The following is a 19630-nucleotide window of genomic DNA, read 5'->3' as shown; positions in this document are numbered from 1 at the left end:
CTACATCATACAGGGCTCCTATGTCAGTCAGGCCCAGCATTGCTGGGTGTGGGAAAATGAAGCAGAAGTCCTTCCCCAAGAACATACCACTTTTTTTAGAGGCTCCCCTCTGCTTCTTTGGCATAGTTGGGCCCACCTTGTACAAAGTATCGTTTTTTACAGGCAGCTCCTTCATCTGTTTGTAGGGACTTTGTGTCTTTCCCTTGTCCAAGAGATAAACCACAATATCACTCCCTCTCCCTAATTAGCCATAAACTTGGGATGTTTTCACGTTTTTCCCTTAGCTTTCAAAGCTGTTCTCAGCCACTTTAGCAAAGGACACCACACTCCAAGCAAGAAAGGACATGGCGGGACCCCCTCTCTTCCCTAGCCCCTCCTTCCATGGATGAAGCCATCTAAAATGATACTTACTTGCTCTCGGGGCTTCTGCTGGAGTAGGAGGCTACTCTTGCTAGGACTTTATGAGGCTCAACATTGCCAGGGGAGGAAGAGTATGGAAAAGGAAGACTTGTGTTAAGTTCTGTAGATGAAAAGTACTTGAAGTTCAGAAAACCAGGGGTGGGACTATGGCCCTGTGGTAAAGTCTGCATACCATGAGTAAGGTCCCAGGTCTGATCCCCAGTACTGGGAGGAAAAAACAAAGTACTTAACAGAGTAGCATTTAGGACTGGTATGGTGGCTCCGTGGGTAAAGGTACTTGCCTGAAAGTCTGGTAAGCACACTGAATCCATGGGCTCTATATGGTGGAAGAAGAGAACCAACTCCTTCATATTATCTTCTGATTTCTATACCTTCACAGTGGCAGACATATACACACAAACACATGGTAAATAAATAAATGTTTTTTATTTTTATTCACCATTGTCTTAGTTACCTTTCTGTTGCTGTGATAAAACATTGTGAGCAAGGCAAATTATAAAAGAAAGTACTTAATTGTAGCTAGAGTTTTCCTGCCTGGCCCACAGTCAGGACAAATCTCTCTCACCTGCCAGTCCCACAGCCGCTCAAACCCGACCAAGTAAACACAGAGACTTATATTGGTTACAAACTGTATGGCCATGGCAGGCTTCTTGCTAACTGTTCTTACAGCTTAAATTAATCCATTTCCATTAATCTATACCTTGCCACATGGCTCGTGGCTTACCGGCATCTTCACATGCTGTTTGTCATCGTGGCGGCTGGCAGTATCTCTCTGACTCAGCCTTCCACTTCCCAGCTTTATTCTCCTCCTTGTCCCACCTATACTTCCTGCCTAGCCACTGGCCAATCAGTGATTTATTTATTGACCAATCAGCAACACACTTGACATCCCACAGCACTTAATTTGGCTTATGATTTCAAATGGTTAGAACTCATGATGACAGAGGGAAAGAACAGTTGAAGACTTTACATTGTGATCCACAACCACAAGGCAAGGAGAGAGCCTTCCCCCAGTGACACCTCTCCTTGAACAAGGTCATACCTCCTAATCCTTTCCAAATAGTTCCAACTCTGGGGACTATGGGTTCAAATACATGTACCTGTGGGGGCCATTCTCATTCAAACCACCATAATTATTTTTAAATTCATTTTTATTTTCTGTGTATGAGTGTTTTGCTTGCATGTATGTCTATGCATACAATGTGTATACAATTCCTAAATGTTTAAAACAACAACAATAAACAAAAACCAGATAAGGTGGCACAAGTCTTTAATCCCAACTTGGAGACAGAGGCAGCTGGATCTCAATGAATTTGAAGCCATTCAGGGCTGCATGGTGGGACCCTGCCTTTAAAAAGAAAAACTGGGATCTTCTTTTAAAAATCTTCTCATAGCCTGTGATGGTTGCTCATACCTTTAGTCTCAGAGGGAAGCAGATCTCTGTAAATTCGAGGCCAACCTGGTCTACAGAGCAAGTTGCAGGACAGCCGGAGCTGTTACACAGAGAAGCTCTGTCTCAAAAAACCAAAAAAAAATTCATGTGGAGCTAGACAGATGGTTTAATTGTTACGAGTACTTGCTACTCACCCAAAGGACCCAGTTCCCAGCACCCACGTGGCAGCTCATAGCTATCTGCAACTCAAGTTTTGCGGTATCGGATGCCTTCTACAGACACACAGGCAAAGCACTCACACATATAAAAATAAATAAGTCTTTTAAAATATTTTTTTAATACTCACATCCATAGTCAGTAGAACTAGTTTTTATTTTTTATTTTTGTTTCTTTATTCATAATTGTAAATTGGATTAGTTCACACATCTGGAAATTATGGCAGTTCTTAGACTCTGTCTTTAATCCTGAAAACACTAGCAAAAACAAAGCTCAATTCAGGAAACTTTCTGAAGAGGACTCACAGTAAGAGCCACTGGGGATGGAAGACACCGAGGAAGCAGTGCCTTCGAGACACCTCAGGACTGAGGCATACATGAACTCAGAGACGGTGTGCACACGCAGGGCCTGCATAGGTCCAAGCTGGGTGATGTCTGGGCACTGAGAGAGGGAAGTGGACATTATCTCCTGTCCCTAACCAAGGAGTCATCTCACAAAGGAAAAATTAGTTTCCCCTAATGGAGTCTCACTGGGTATACAAACCACACTTAAGGGCAGGCCCTATGCCTCGGAATAGACAGCCAACTGAAAACTAACTCTGTGGTATTTTTGGAGCTTTTTTGTCTCATAACACTTTTGTTCTTTTCTTATTTGTTTGTTTGTTTGTTTGTTTGTTTTTATTTCCTTGCTTGTTTTCTAAAATGAGAGAAGGCATGAGTTATGGATGGGAAGGCGGGAACAGGAACGGGAAACCATGATAAAACTACTGTATGAAAAACATCTATTTTCAATTAAAAATAAAAGTAAAGCCCAAATCACAAAACCATCTTTAGAAGTATGAATTTATCAAACACTTACTGATTTTATTACATCCTACATGAGATACCATCCCTTTTTTCTTTCAAGTAGTTTTTATTTGAAAGCAGTTGCATAAAACCAAAGAAGCCACACTTGGACATAGGTTTTTCCTCAACTTGGTCACAGGTCTAAGAAGTAGAACAACAGTTACTCTGAAGGTGACCTTGTGCCAACCAACCACAACTTTGAATCGTACTGGCCTAAAGTTAGGTCAGTGTTCAGCTTTCCAGGATCAACCAAGCAGTCAGTTTTGCTGTGTAAGAGGAAACACAGACAGCATCTGCCAAGGGTTGGTCTTCAGGTGTTCCTTCAGGCTTACGATTTAGAAATGAGCTCAAGTGCCAGAATCTTGCTAGCACATGGCATATTGCTAGGTCTGGGATCACTGAATCAGTGTGTGCTGTGCATCTTAAATAGGGTAAGTTTTGTTGGGTTTTGCAATGCTGCCGTTGAACCAAGAAGAAAGTATCCATAGGTTCCCTGGCTACTGTGCACATACATGATTCATATGGCATTTGGGGATCTTCTAAGTAGTGATTAGGGAAAGTACCAAGATAAGGGAGGAGACCTGAGAACATTTGACAGCATGCTCACTTAACAGGTCACCCAAGGCTCTAGGCCATCATTGTTACTCTTTGTTTGAAGGGCCTTTGCCTAAGCCAGGATAAAGCACCATTAGTAGAGTGCTTGCCTGGCATGCAGAAGGATCTGAGTTGAGTCCCTAGCACATATAAACTAGGTGTAGTAACACGTACCTGGGAAGCACTTGAGATGTGTAGTAACACATACCTTGGGAAGCAAGATTAGTAGGAGTTGAAGATCATGGGCAACATAGTGAGTTTGAGGCTAGCCCTGTGTCAAACCCTCCAAAAAAAAAAATGTCTGCCTAGGGAAGGATCACCCCCATCCAGGTTAGCCTTTGCTGGTCTTGTGAATGAGAATGTTTAGTCAAGTTGGGGTAGCCTCTCTTCCAGACCACATCCAAAACTCGAGAAATGTCACTCAAGCCCCTTAACACTCTTTGGTGTTTGCAGCTCACACCTGTTTCTGAATGTTCTTCAAAGCACAGAGTTTACTCTTTTCCTCCTCCCAGGGAGTCATTGGTTCAGCCCAAAAGAGAGTCAAATCTTAATCTTTCATTAGTCATTGTTTTCTTTATTCATTTGTTTGCATATTTGGGCTTGATTTTGGTTTATTTGATTATGTAGGTGCCCAATTTGAACCACAGCCTATAGACTTGACTTTTGCTTCTCAGTTTTGTTTTGTTTCTCTGTCTGTTAGGTTTTTTCCCCTAACTCCATTTTTGTTGATTTGTTAAAAAGGTTTGTCCAGAGGGGTTGCGTTTATCCGGTTTGACAAACGGTCGGAAGCAGAAGAGGCAATTACCAGTTTCAATGGTCATAAACCCCCAGGTTCCTCCGAGCCCATCACAGTGAAGTTTGCAGCCAATCCCAACCAGAACAAAAACATGGCTCTCCTCTCGCAGCTGTACCACTCGCCTGCTAGGCGGTTTGGAGGCCCTGTGCACCACCAGGCGCAGAGATTCAGGTGGGTCCAGATGTTGACATCCTGGTGGGCTATTTGTAGCCTGCTACCCTCCTTCAAGCTACATATACATAGCCCTGTGCTGAAGGGCTGCTCAGAGGAGAAAATACCAGGGATACTACACTGATCCTATCTTCCTAGCTTTGTCCTCACCTCTGTTTCACATGTGTCTGTGCATGGGCATGGTGGCTCACACCTGCAAGTCCATCACTGGAGAGACATAAGCAGAAGGATCAAGAATTAAAAGCTACCTTGGGCTACAAAGCAAAATCCTTTCTCAAGGGAAAACAAAATATATTGCAGTGAACCCTCAATATCAGTGGTTAGAGAGTGGGTTCCAGGTCCTCTGCAGGCACCAAGTGCAAAGTTGCTCAGCTATCCTATAAGATCTTTGCATATCACCTACACATATCCTCCTGTAGACTGGATGATTCTTAATAGTTAATTCAGTCTAAGTGTTGTGGAAGTATTCGCTGTCCTGTGTTATCTATGGGACAATGACAGATCTGTACACAGACAATATGGATTCTTTCTTCCCAGGTACATCCAGACTATAATGGGTCATGTCCACAGATAGCCCATGGCTACAGGGGGCCAACCATACATCCACCAAGGCATTGTCTGTCTTTAGAGTTGAAAAAGTGGCACCAACTCCACTGGCTACTGGTAGTGCTCCAGTGATTGGTTCCAGTAATATATTACTGGAATAGTTCAGCAGGAATTACAATCCTTTAATCCTTAGTGGACCTTTTTTTTTTTTTTTTTAAATCTTGGCCTGGAGAGTTGACTCAACAGTTAAGAGCACTGGCTGCTAGCCAGAGAATGTGAGTTCAATTCCCAGCACCCAGGTGTTGCATCACGACTGTCTGTAACTCCAGTACCAGGGAATCCAATCCCTTCTTTTGGTCTGTGGGGACACCAGGCACACACATAGTGTGTAGACATACATGCAGACAAAACACCCATGCACATAAAAATAGATAAATACATATATTTTAATACTATGTAAAAAAAAAAATCTTTTGTATCTGTGAGAAAAGATGGCAGTCAGCATGTGCTTAGACAAGACCTGTTTGTAAAAAAGTTTCATACATTTGTTCAGTGACTCTAAACCAAGCCTTTATCATACAACTTCTTTGTCTATCTTTTCTTTCCCTTTTAGACAGGGTCTAATATAGGCCAAGATGGCCTAGAATTCACTATGTATTCACTAATGGATAAGAATGGCCTAGAGCCAGGCCTTGTGGTACATGCCTTTAATCCCAGGCAAATCTCCAGGCCAGCCTGATTACAGTTTGAGCACTGCCAGGGCTAGCTACATAGAGAAACTTGAAAAACAAAAAAATACAGAAAGAATGGCCTTGAGCTTCTGATCCTTCGGCCTCCACCTCCCAAATGCTGGCAAATGTGTCTACCACTACTATACCCAGTTTATGTTCTGCTGGGGATGGAGCTTGGGGTTTGAGCTCTCTATATTGAAAGCTGCTTAGTCATAGTTATATATAGCTGAGAGTTAGGTGTCTGCTACTTAAAGGCCCTGACCCAAAGAAGGGTTGCTTTCCTCAGTTCTTTTGTATTCTTACTGAAAATGGTGTCTGTCAGTTGCTAGACTCAGCTAGAACAAAACCAGCTAAGAACACTGACAGATGTCAGGATCAGGGTGGTACTGCCTTAGGGGCAATGAAAATCTGTATTTAGGTGCCATCATCTTCCATTTTTTTGTCAGGGTGGCAAGGGCTTGCCTTAGGTGGATAAAGATTTTTTTCCAGGGAGGCATGTGGAAAAAAATCAAGCCATTTCAAGAGTCTAAAGATGCTGGAGGAGTTCCAGCTAAGTAATCAGACAGTAGCATGAGAGAGCTGCTCAGGAACGAGACTCAGGGATGCTAGAGGAATAGGGTTTGGGTCACAGGAGTGAGGAACAGGAAGAAAAGAAACCATGAGAAGAATGACACAGGTCAGTAAGGGAGGAAAGGAGGAATAGGTAAGGAGTTGGAAATGTATGTGCCAGAAATAAGGAAAGGAAGAGAGGCTCAGGTGGGCGGAAAGCAGGCAGTCAGGACAAGAGTCTTTCTCCATCAGAGATGACGGGGAAATGGGTATTTGTGGTTATCTGCATCCAAAAAAATTCAGCTCTCAGCTTCAAGAAGTCCAGCAAACAAGAATAGTTCCTGTGAATGAGACTCTTGCTGAGCTAGAGATGTGTGTCTGAAATCCCAGGACTGGGAAGGCTGAGGCAGGAGAATCTTTAAGACAGTAAAATAGTACCCTAGGAGTTTTCAGTATATAGTCATTCTTTGGTATTCATTAGGTTCTAGGACACCCCTCATACCTCTCTCTCACATTCCAGAATCATCCAGTGCTCAAGTCCAACATATAAAATAGAGTGATGTTTGCACTGATCCCATACACATCTCTTCAGCTCATCTCCATGTCTCCATGTGATTTATACCTGATATTCTGTGATTACCATGGAAACAGATAGTATACTATACTGTTCAGGCAGTAGTGACCCAAAAAGTCTGTACATGGTCAAAATAGGTAGAAAATTGGGGGAGGAGGTGCAGGGAAGGATCTTTTCTCCCACCCCCACCCCCAGATATCTTCCTTGATCTAAAATTGGTTGAATTGCAGATGTGGTTGCTGAAGACATCATTTGCTTGGAAGAGTGCTTACCTAGTATGTATGAAGCCCTGGGTTCCATTCCCAGCACCACCTAACTAGGTGTGTTAGTACAAACCTGTCTTCTAGCACTTGGAAGGTGGAAGCAAGAGGACCAGAAGTTCAAGATTATCGTTAGTTACATAGAGAGTCAGTCCAGCTTGGGTTACGTTAGACCCTGCCTATAAAAAAAAAAAAAAAATGGGTGTACTGATAGGCACTTGACCCCAACACTCAAGGAGACAGAGAACAGGTGGATCTCTGTGAGTTTGAAGCAGGCCTGGTCTACATAGTGAGTTCCAGGTCAGCTAAATCTATGTATAGTGAGACCCTGTCTCAAAATTTCACAACAAAATGCAGATGGAGAAACTATAGATATAGTAGACCTACTATAGTTGCTGTGTGAAAATCTAGGTGACTTGGAACCATAGTCAGCACCTCTTTCTAGTTCTCATTGAAAACCAGCTCAGCTTAGTATCTCACAGGCACCTGGATACCATCCTACCACCCACATCAATACCTAAGACTGCTATCTTGGTTCTTTCTCACCACATTGAAGCTAGCCCTGAAATTTTACCATATTGAAAGTGAAGTAGCCATGGGAGCAAGTCATGATTCTTTGGTTGTGCTGTGCAACTCCACAGATAATAATGTCCTCAAACATTCCTAAATATTCCCTCCAGCCATTTTTTTTTCTCAGAAAATGCCTAAAGAGGGCAACAGAGCTTCCTCTTTTATTATTCTCCATAATCCTTACTACTACATCTACATGTTTTCATCCACATTTTTTTAATCCACGTTTTTTAACAGTTCTCTGTGGCCAGGCCTGGTGTACACATCTGTTGTCCTAGCACTCAGGCTGAAGCAGGAGGACCATGCATCTTGAGCCAGCATGAGCTGTAGAGTAAGGCACCTGTTGCCCTAAAGAAATAGAACAATGGGGGGGGGGGTTGGGTGTGGTGGTGGTGGTGGTGGTGGTGTTCGTGAATGTGTCACTGTGGGAAAAACTCCCTGTGCTTATCAAGTTGCTGATATTCCTCTATCCTTGTTCCTGTCTACTGAGTTCATAGGCCTCAGTATCAGTAGCTTGACCTGGCCCTTGTGAGGTGATTTGAGCCAGCTCAGAGCTGGGGGAAGAAATTATTGTGTCCTGTATTAGCTGTGTGCAGCATTGTACTCTCTTCAGGGAATCCTGGGCTTTGACCCCTCAGGAAGAAGTATAACAATGAGGAGGAGACTAAAGCCACAGGTGGTGGTACACACCTTTAATTCCAGCACTCAGGAAGCATAGGGTAGGTAGATTTCAGAGTTCAAGGCCAGCCTGGTGTACAGTGTGAGTTCCAGGACAACCAGAGCTACACAGAGAAACCCTGTCTTGGGAGGAAAAAAAATAGAAAAACAAAAGGCAAGAAAACAATGAAAAAGGACTAAACTTGGGAGGAAAAGCTTCCTCCTTCCCCTCCGCGGATTAATGTATACACATTTACACACAGACTGTGAAGAGTTTCCCTCAAAGAAAGTGACAATGAGAGATCCCTGAAGAGTACTTCCACCTGCATGTGGAAGAAACTCCTAGGGTTTCAGATATGGGATATGGGATTGGGCTTATGGCTCAGTGCTCACCCTCAGTTCCTTCCCCAGCATCACAGAAACTAAAGTAAAATGGAGAAAGCCACAGAAACAACTAAATAGATCCCACATATGCCATACACATACTGCAGGGGAAGTGGAGGCATTGCTGCTGTCAGATGGCACTAGCTGGGCACCACAGAGTCAGACCCTAACAACAGGGTCCTACCCCCACCACTGTCTTATAGATTCCTTTCAAGAATTGCTCAAAGGTGCAGACAGTAATTGTTTCTCTTTTTTTTTTTTTTTTTTTTTTTTTTTTTTTTTTTGGAGCTGAGGATTGAACCCAGGGCCTTGCACTTGCTACCACTGAGCTAAAACCCCAACCTCTATGTTTCTCTTATGTGCAAAATTCAGATAAAAAAATGAAAGTAGAAGGAGTTATTTGGGAAGTAGACAGGATCTGAGGGAAGGTGGGACAAGAGGATAATAAAGGTGAGAATGTCACAGTGAACATTGTTATCTTATGCATCTAATACATGCTGTTTTTTAAGTCATTTTGACTCATATGGTACCCCAGCCTTGAGCTTCTGTAGCTTAGAGGAGCTGACTGTGTGGAGCAGTAAGAAGCCCAATAACCTTACATCGATGTACCGGTCATTCTGGCCCTGTCCATCCTTCCTCTTACCCCTCCTGTGCAGATACGCTACTGGCCTTAACCTTGACTTGAATGTGTGCTCTCTGTTTGCTAGGTTCTCCCCTATGGGTGTAGATCACATGAGTGGGATTTCTGGTGTCAATGTCCCCGGCAATGCTTCCTCGGGCTGGTGCATCTTCATCTACAACCTTGGGCAAGACGCTGATGAGGGGATCCTCTGGCAGATGTTTGGCCCCTTTGGTGCAGTTACCAATGTGAAAGTGATTCGTGATTTCAACACCAACAAGTGCAAAGGGTTTGGTTTTGTGACCATGACAAACTATGAAGAAGCTGCAATGGCCATAGCAAGTCTGAACGGCTACCGCCTGGGGGACAAAATTTTACAGGTTTCCTTCAAAACCAACAAGTCCCACAAATAACTCGCTCATGCTTTTCTTTTTTCTTTCCTTTTTTCTTTTTTTGTACGGAATAGATGATTAAGAGTGAAGAAGTTGAAACTTTTTTGTTAGTGTACAACTCATTTTGCGCCAATTTTCACAAGTGTTTGTCTTAGTCTAAATGAGAAGTGCAAAAGGTTTTTATACTCTGGGATGCAACCAACATGTTCAAATGCTTGAAATCCCACAAATGTTAGACCAATTTTAAGTTTTCTTAAGTTATTTCCTTTAAAGTATATATTAAACCGAAACCTAAGTAGACTGCATTGACTAACCAGTCCCTCTGGATGGTGGTGGAACTGAAGCATGCTTTAACTTCTAAGACTGTCTAACACCTGTTTCATTTGATGTCTCCGCAGACCAGATTTAAAACAAAACAAAATCTTTTTTTTTTTTTTCTTCTTAGGTTTAGTTTTTAACCTAAAGATGTTAGACAGATGGAGTGTGTTTTCTTAACTGCTTCACCATTTTAAGCAATTTCTGCTGTAGCTGACAGGAAATTTGCCCTTCCCAGCAGGTCCCACTGTTGCCTCCTGCCCAGTCAGTCCTGGCTCTGGTGTTGGGAGCAGCAGCAGGGCCCATACTCTGTGTGGGCCCTCACCAGGGAGGGGTGAGTTCCCCATGTTGGGCTGGGTCAGGCCCTCCAGAGGACACGAAGGTGTTTTATAAGCCCAGGCACCAATGAGAACGGACCAAAGAGTTTCAGGGCAGCTCCAGTATATTCCAGAGTCAGACCTGAGCTCCAGGCATGCCTGAAGATGTCCCACTCCTCTGACATCCTGAGTGTCTGTCCACACATTGCATGCATGGTGCCCACACATGGATACTGTTGTTCAAGTATCTCAACCTCTCAAGTTTCCAAGACCATTTAACCTAGCTTGAATGCACAATGATAGCTCTGTTTTTAATGACACAGAAACATTTGAGCATTGTATTTCTCGCATCCCTCCTTGTGAGCGCTAGACTTTCTCCGATCTTAGTCAGATTTTTGTTTTGGAATTTTGCTTTTGTATGGACACTCAGCAGAAAAGTACTTCTTGCCAGTTATCTATTAACAAAAACCTTTGATTTGTAGTTTTAAGGATTAACCCTCAAAGTTCTCTTCATAACTGCCTTGACGTTTGGGGTTCTGTTCTGTTAATTTTCTTTTGCTTTTTTGTGTTTTTTGTTTGTTTTTACTTTTGCATTTAAGACCATTAAATTTGATTTTGTTTTGCTCGAGTTTTGTTTTGTTTTTTGTTTTACCTTTTCTTTCTTTTTTGGCTAGGGAAGGCACAGACAGCCCAGCATTCAGGGAGGAGTCTGTCAGACCTTATAAACACTTGCCTCAAAGTTTAAAAAGCATTTCTGGATGTATGGTGTAGAAACACAGCTGTGGATCAATGGTTCTTCACTCGGGAGCTGGTAGGAAAAGTCAGAGGGATGGCCTTCGGAGGAGATGAGACCTGAGCCCTGCAGCCCTCAGAACTGTGCTCGGATTTTTATTGGCATGTGGAGGAAATGACAACAGGCTAGCTCAGTTACTGGCAGCTCTTCACTTTGATGTGAGCCTGGAGTGTGTAACAGCAGGCTAGTATTTAGTTCTTGATATCATGAGATGACAGCATTATTTATATATTTGTTTACTTATTTATGTATTTAGCTATTTATTTTGTTTAACTTATTTAAGTGGAAAACTGAGCAACAAGCACAGCCATCGCTAAAGCAGGTCATCGTGTCAAGAAACCCTTGAGCAATTTGAGGCTGCCTATCCCCTCCCCCTGCCTCCTTTCCCTGACTTCCCTGCAGTGTTCCCCACATTGATGACGACGTTGTCTCAAGTACCAGGGCTTTGTCCCACCCTACAGGAGCCAAGTGCTGCTTGCTCTTTCCCAGAATTAACCAGCCTATAGAACCTGAAACCAAGAACCAAAGGCCCATTTGCCCAGATCTGACCAAAAAAGAGGGGTCACCTGCTCTGTTGCTACAGAGTGCTCCTCCCCATAGGACCAGAATGTTCTGGTAAAATAGGCATTTCCAGTTTCTCAGGCCAACGTTCTTCTGAGTGAAGGTGGGATTCCTAATCTGAGCCTTCCCTGCTTTCTCCTCACTCCTGCAGCCTTAGCTAGTGTCCCATACCTGAAAGGGACTGTGTCTTTAAAGCACCTGGTGCTCAGAGCCAGCACCTCAGTCACTACCATCTCCACCTCGCAAACACCTATTTATTCCATAGTGGTCATTCTGACCAGAAGCATGAGAGGAAAGGGGGAAGTCTTAACAGCTTCTGGTTAAGGTCGCCTCAAGTTGAGTGAAATTCTCTTTCTGTATGGTCACCACTGTCTGAACAACATTTTAGATAAAAGTCATAGTGCATTTCTTTATGAGCTTTCTTTGTCAGTGTCTAGAAGGAGTTAGCTTTGAAAAGACATTCCTGAAAGCAATTTTCATTCTATGAAGGGACTACTAGATGCTGGACCTGAGCTCAAGAGTTCATCATGGCTTGTAGAGGCTTGCTAAAAAGGGTACATTCCAGAATCCAGAGATGTGTGTGATTAAAGCGCTTGCCAAGGATGAACGAAGCCATGAGTTCCATCCCAACACTGGAGAAAAAGTCACAACCCAAGAAACTATTTCTTAATTTTTTTTTTTTAATTACAGAAATCCATCCTGTTTTTATTGAGCAGAATAAGGGCATTCCTTGCGTTTGGTAATCTGATAAAAAAAAAAAAAGAAATACAGAGTAGGTAATGTTCATTCATCAGAAATATGGTTAAGCCAATACCAAAGAGGCTTTGACTGAGTTCACTTGACCTGTATGATTGGCCCTGGTTGTGGGTTATCTGTTGAGCCACCTCCAGATCTTCAGCCTACTAGTTGGGTTACCTGTTTTCTTCCTGGAGTGATTCTCTCTCCCAACTGAAACTTTTCTAGGTAATGTGCCAAGCCCACTTGGCTGTGCCTCTGGTTGCAGTGCTGTGACTGTACCCCTCCTACCTATACTTAGATGCTTGCTCAGCTACCATCTTGCTTGACTATTGGAGAACCAGACTTCCCTGGGGTGGGGTTAAGGGGCGATGCCACTGTACTGTGTGGGTTCTGTCTCTCTCGCAGTTGCCTTAACCTTTTGAGAGTCTGTACTTGACAGTAAGTAGTTCAGAAACCCTCCTGGCTGGCATTTAAGGGGAATCCTGCTGGGTCAGAGAAATAGATGAACCTCCAAGACAGTGGCAGGTTATCTGCCTGGGTTTGCCTCCAAACAAAAGCCATTTGTCTATAACATAACCTGTTGAAAGGATGTGACCTACTCCAGTCTGGTGTTACATTTGGAAATCAAAGTTGAAATAACTCAGCTCTTCCAATAGCATGATTTAGCCCAATTTTATCTCTTGATGTTTTGTGCAGCCAACTTTCCTCTATTGGATGAAAGAGAATATGAATAAGCTGAAAGGAGCCTCTGCCTTCTCCATCCCAACACCTTACCCCTTCCTATCTTCCCAGGAACTGCCTCACCTACTAGGACCTAAGGTAGCTCCTGAGGAAAGACCTCTGGGGTTCATCACACTCAAGAAGTCAGGAATTCTATTTCCAAACTTCCCTAGAGCACCCCAAAGTCATGAACGCTTACTGTTGAGTGGCATTGATGATTTGACATATTCTTAGGGGAGCAATAGAGCATGCATTTCCATCCTAAATAAGGACTCCCCCACCCCCACCTTCACCTTTGACCTTTAATAATGATTGTATTACATTTTCCCATAACCTTTTGCTGATGTGGTTCAATTTCTTTTTCTCAGTCATGAAGATATTTATTATTTATTTATTTATTACTTGTAAGTCACCAGCTGCCAAGTATCCGCATTAGGCTGATGGAGACTTTGAGAGGACTGTGCTTTTCTGTTCCCTTCCCCAGAAGAGAAGGCTGGTTGGTTGGTGGAGGCCACCTCTCTTCCCACATGCTGTTTTCCCTCACAGTGGCTTGCTTTGGGGGAGGGGAGGGCTTCTACCAGCTGATTCCCGTGTTGTACACTAGATGGCTAGACATTTTTGTATATTAGTGTGTTTTAAGTTATTGATTTGTTTTATATGAAATAATTTATTTTTCAGGTACCATTTTTTTTTTCATTTTAACTTTGTTTTTACATGGGTTTGTTTTCAATAAAGTCTGACACTGCTGTCCAAAGTCAACAATAAAGTGAATCCCATTGTGTTCTTTTTAGGATGTTTATGTAACTAGCCTTTAAAAGTAATTTTCAGAAAAAGAAAGGTAGGGACAAAGCCCTCACCTGTTCCCTTCCCAGTTTGCCTTTTCCCACTACTTTAAATCCTTGTGAATAAATGTTCTTCAGTGTTTTAGGAAGAAGAAGCAAACCTAGATTTTGATAATTCAGAAGATTTCAGATTAATGAAGCTTTGAAAGAACCATTTTTCGAAATTTAGTGACGTGTGAATATTTTTTGTCAATGGCTTTCTCAAAGAGAATGAAACTTTTGCACCATTTTCAGAGTTTTTATAGAGATGCCAAATTGATATATTTACATGTAATGGAAACATGAAAAAAGTTTTATTAAACAATTGTTCATAGCTGTGTAGACATTTTAATTCAGTTTCCAAAGCTCTTCAAAGGCGTATTTTGGAGGTATGGGGCGTTAACTGATGATTCCAAATGAGTCAGTTTGTCCGAATACTCAGTTCCTTTGCAGGTGTCAGGTTTGTGCTAAACACTGTATGTTACCAGTGACTGGAATTCTGTGATATTTTGGTAATAAATGAAGTGGGATCATTGAGATGCGACGGTGTAGGGGTGATCGTGTGTGACTTGTCAGCATTCCAAAGCCAGATGAAGTGCCAGGTGACTTCTTCCCTCAGTGAGCCAAGACCAGGCCACAGCCTCACCTAGCAGAGAGGGAGCCCGTGGACAGCCCAGGTATGGTGTGTATCTGTCTTCCTCATGACCCTCCCATTTCTTCCCAGATGTTTCCTCCTCATGGAGGAGCCCCAGAACCCTGATGATGAATACCTCTTCCCCTTACTCTCAGGTTGGACGTGGCCACATTTGAGCCATGGGATAGAATGAGACTCAGTTTCCTTTGGGACAGGAAAGCAAAGTGTAGCTCTCCATCTTACTGTGTAATTAGGAGCACAGAATCTCGTGTGGACTGGGGATGTCCCTCTTTGGATAGAGTGTCTACCATACACTAAGCTCTGACCTCCATTCCTTAGTGCCACAGAAAATAATCTTGGTAGTGTGTGCCTGTAATACAAATAGTTGAGAGACAGAAAGACTAGTAGCTCAAGGTCAACCTTGACACCTTGACTACATAGCAGATTTGAGGCCAGCCTGGGATATAAGAGACCTTCTCACCCCTCAGCCCCTCCAGAGTTGGGGTTGGGGTTACTCCCTGAAGTTAAGGATCTGGGTCTGGAAAAGAAATTGTATCTTGGAGAACTGGGAAGAAGACTCAGAAAAGCCTGTGGAAGACTCCCCGGTTGAACAAACTCAGGACAAGAGTGGAGAGTTGGTGGGGGAAGCTGGTTTGGTGGAATACACATGGAGGCCGTTTCTTGTCAAGGCAGGACTTCTGGAGAGAGGCCTTGTGGGTCAACAGTGGGATCTACAGGCAAGTGTAGAAGAGCTGAGGGGTGAGACTCAGAATTCACCTGGAGATCCTTAAGGGAAATGCCACAACCACTAAGGAAACTCATATACATAAATATGACTCCAGGAAGGCTGCGGGTTTGTCACCACGTATACAGGGGACACTCTGGTTAGATAAACAAGATGCATGGGATTAAAGAAGATGAGAGGACCTCTATGGCTCGGACTCCCAAAACCCATGGAAGAAGACTTCACAGTGACTTTCTGAGCTGGTGAGATGACTCCGTGTATAAGGTGCTTACTAAGACCGATGACCTGAGCTCAATCCCCAGGATCCACCTGATGGAAGTAAAACCTACTCCCACAAGTTGTCCTCTCTGACCCTATGAAAAACATGTGCATGCTTACACACAATTGAGTTAAAAATACAAACTTCAAATGACTTCAGCCAGGCATAGTGACACATGCTGTTATTCCTAGCATTTAGGAGTCAGAGGCAAGCAATTTCCCACAAGCCAGGCATGGTTCCAGGACACCCAGGGCTACATAGACCCTGTCTCTCAAAAAGGGTGGGGGAGCGGCCAGTCTGGTCTACATAGTTCGAAGCCAGCCAGGGCTACATAGTAATTCTTTGTCTTGACAATCAAAAGGCACACTCCGAGGTGCAGATGGTAGATTCTCAACAGCCTTGGTTCTGGTCAAGTGAAGTATAGCGTAGTGGGTAGGTGGTTGTGCCAAGCCCTGAAGCACTGCCCCTAGTGAGGCAGCAGGTAGCTGCTTGGTACCTGCCCCTTGTGTGTGTGGCTGCCAGGGACCCTTAAAACCTAGGGTGCATGTATGCATTCGTATCTTGTGGATTTTGGATACTGAGATCAGGGCAGAGTTCACCATAGAACAGCTTGGGCCTTGCCTCACCCAAGATCCTGCTATAATCCCTTATTTCTGTCTTGTGAGTTAACCCCCAAATAAATTCCTTTGATCATTAAGCTGATTCTGTGGACTGATAGCCATTTAATTGCATTAGTATAGAGAAATTCCATGTGGTTCCTTCCAAGCGGGAAGGAACCACAAATTGTCAGTGGAAGAGATCCAGAGGTGCCGAAGGTGGTAAGGGTGGGAAATTCTTGATGCTTGGCTATGGGAACAATGGTCCCAGTTGGCATGTTCATTTTATGACCCTGAAACCAGTTCCAGGATTTGTGTTTGAAGTCATTTAAAGAAGGGAGGGGAGTGCGTGCATGTGTGTGCCAGGGGTAGTGGAGGTCAGAGGATAATTTGTAGGATTGGGTTCTCTCCTTCCACCATGTGGGTCTCAGGGATTGAGCCCTGGGATTGAACTTGGGTGGCCTTCCTGTATTGCCATACATTTTTCTTACCCTCTTCATGCTGAGATGAACCCAAGGCTTCCTGCCCTCTACCAGTGAATCATCACACCCCCAGTCTGTTTTCTACTTCTCTAACCAATTGCCATGTCTTTAGTGGCCCAAAACAACACCATTTATCATTGCCTGATTCTGTGAGAAGTCTGTTTGGGTACTGGGTTCAGCAGCACCTACATTAAGATTAGAACAAGAATAAAGAGAGGTTAGCGTGGTCCCTGCTCAAGAATGAAATGGGAATTCATGAAGACTTCTATAACTTAACACAAAGTGAATGCAGCATTTGATACATTGTAAATTTTTTTAATTTTGTAGATTTATTTTTTATGAGTTTTGCATGTATGTATGTTATGTATGTCTTTGTGCCAAATGAATGCCCAGTGCCCACAGGGGCCAGAAGAGGATGTCAGATCTCTTGCAACTGGAGTTAAAGATGGTTGTAAGCCACCATGTGGGTGCTGGGAACCAAACCAAGCTCACTGCAAGACCAAATGCTCTTAACCGTTGATCCATCTCTCCTGCCCAGTAAGCCTAAATTTTTGTTCAGAGGGCCTCAGGGTGTGGTTTAAGAAATGAGAATAGGACTGGCAAAATGTCTCAGTGGGTAAAGGTACTTGATGCCACGCCTCATGACTTGAGTTCAATCCACAGGAGCCACATTGTGCAAAGAATGAACCAACCCCTGTATATTGTCATCTGACTTCCACTCACAAGACAAAATATAATATTAATTTAAATGGTTTTTAGGTTTACTTATGTTCTTTGCCTGCATGTATGTACATGTACATGCCTGATGCCTATGGAGGTCAGGAGAGAGTGTCAAATTTCCCTGGGCCTGAAGTTACAGACAATGGTGAGTTACTTTGTGGGTGCTGGGAATGGAACTTTGTTCTTATGGAAGAGCAATAAGTGCTCTTAACCACTGATCCATATCTCCAGCCCTAATTTTAAAAGCTTAATGGGAATAATAATATTTAGTGCCTTATGGAATTATTGCAGTCAGAGAGGTCAGCCGGCCGTGATGATATGCACCATAGAAGGTCATGAGTCTTACACAGCTAGTTTATTAAAATAGAACACAAAGGAATGGGAGAGTCTTAGCACCCACTGATTAGTTGCCCTGTTCATGTAACAAGTAGTTACAGAGTTGTTATTAATCGCTTCACACAACACACATTCTGGCTGCCAAGATATCTCAGTGGGTAAAAGCACTTGCCACCAAGCATGACAACCTGAGTTGGAGTCCCAGATTCCACATGGTAGAAGAGAGCCAGCTCCACAAGGCTGTCCACTGATCTCCATGCAATTACAATGCAGCACTCAAAAGGCTAAGACAGTTTTTGAGTGGTCGTTAAACTGTTCTTGCAGCTTTGAAATTCTACAGAGCCAATGTGGGCCTCACACCTGTAATTGCAATACTTGGGAGGCTGAGACAGAAGGATTAGCTTCAAGTTTAAGCCCAGCCTGGAGTAATAACAAGTTCTCTGAGTCTCTAGCTTAACAATTAAAAATAAATAGATAAATGAAATTTTAATGCCAGGAGCTAGTGTTTCCATGCCTTTAATCCCAGCACTCGGGAGGCAGAAGCAGGTAGATCTCTGTGAGTTAAAGGCCAACCTAGTCTACAGAGTGAGTTCCAGGACAGACAGCGCTGTTACACAGAGCTGTCTCAAAAAACCAAAAACATAAATTTAAATAAAATAAAATTTTAAGGGGTGGGGCCAGTGAAATGGCTCAAAGGACGAAAGGCACAAGCAAGCCAAGCTTGACCACCTGGGTTGTCCTCTGACCTCGACAGGTGCACTGAGGAACATGTGTACCTTTGACACACATGGAGGTGAAGAAGGCTAAATAAATGTAATCAAAATTGTAAATAGGAGTTAGGATTTGGGGGTGGAGCTCAGTCAGTAGCATGTTCATAGGGCATACATGAAGTCCTGGATTCCGTTAGTCTTAGTGGTATATACCTATAATCCCAATACTGAAAAGGTAGAGGCAGCAGGATCAAGTTAAAGGTCATCCTCAGTTATATGTTGAGTCCAAGGCCAATCTGGGCTACCTGAGACAGAGACAGAAACAAAAATAAATTGCGGGGGAAATGCTGGGCATGGTGGAGCAAACCTTTAACCTCTGCACTAAGGAGTTTATAGACAGCCTGGTCTACAAAGTAAGTTCCAAGCCAGTAAGTTCAGGGCTAACTGCTACACCATAAGACATTGTTTATGGGGGCTGGAGAGATGGCTCAGTGGTTAAGAGCACCGACTGCTCTTTCAGAGGTCCTGAGTTCAATTCCCAGCAACCACATGGTGGCTCACAACCACTTGTAATGAGATCTGGCGCCCTCTTCTGGCCTGCAGGGACACATGCAGGCAGAATACTGTATACCTAATAAATAAATCTTTAGGAAAAAAAAAAAAAAAGACATTGTTTATAAAACAAAAATGTTGAGGAAAAAGGTATGCTACCCACCCACTCCTCTCTGTTTCCCCAGCTGTCATCATCATTCTCTAAAGGCTCTGTATTTACCTTCCCTCTTCCCAAGCTTTGCTGCTCTGATTAAAGGTTCAATCTGGCTCCTCAAATAAACCCCAAAGCACTGGACTTGTAGTATTTGCTATTTCCTGTAGTGTAAATATGCCCACCTTGGCTGGTGTCACTATTAACAGGTCATCATCATCAAAGCTGGCATTGGTAAGAGATAAGCAGTACACGATATAGTATTTTGAGCATGCAGATACAGTACGTGCAGCCTTGGCTATGTAGCAAGTTCAAGGCCAGTCTGAGCTGCATGAGACCTTGCTTTAGAGAGAAAGGGATGAATGGAGGGGGCGTGGGTAGAAGAAGACAATACAATAGACTGATGCAAGTGCATCTTGCATTGTTAGGCATCCTTATCAATGGAACGTATCTAGGAGGAGGT

At 43.3% G+C, this 19630-nt stretch overlaps 1 protein-coding gene across 1 annotated transcript in view; it reads left to right on the top strand.

Annotated features, from left to right (window-relative positions):
• Window positions 1-10977, top strand: part of Elavl1 (ELAV like RNA binding protein 1) — a 44707-nt gene extending 33730 nt beyond the window's left edge. Inside the window, exons 5-6 of the mRNA XM_059249703.1 lie at window positions 4210-4435; window positions 9414-10977. Coding sequence (XP_059105686.1) covers window positions 4210-4435; window positions 9414-9738 — 551 coding nt within the window. The 3' untranslated portion in view covers window positions 9739-10977. The remainder of the gene's footprint in view (window positions 1-4209; window positions 4436-9413) is intronic.
• The last annotated feature ends 8653 nt before the right edge of the window (window positions 10978-19630 follow it).

The sequence above is a fragment of the Peromyscus eremicus genome, chromosome 23, assembly GCF_949786415.1.
Source record: "Peromyscus eremicus chromosome 23, PerEre_H2_v1, whole genome shotgun sequence".
Taxonomy (NCBI): domain Eukaryota; kingdom Metazoa; phylum Chordata; class Mammalia; order Rodentia; family Cricetidae; genus Peromyscus; species Peromyscus eremicus.
The sequence above is the reverse complement of the archived record's forward strand: the minus strand, read 5'-3'. Positions and strand labels throughout refer to the sequence as shown.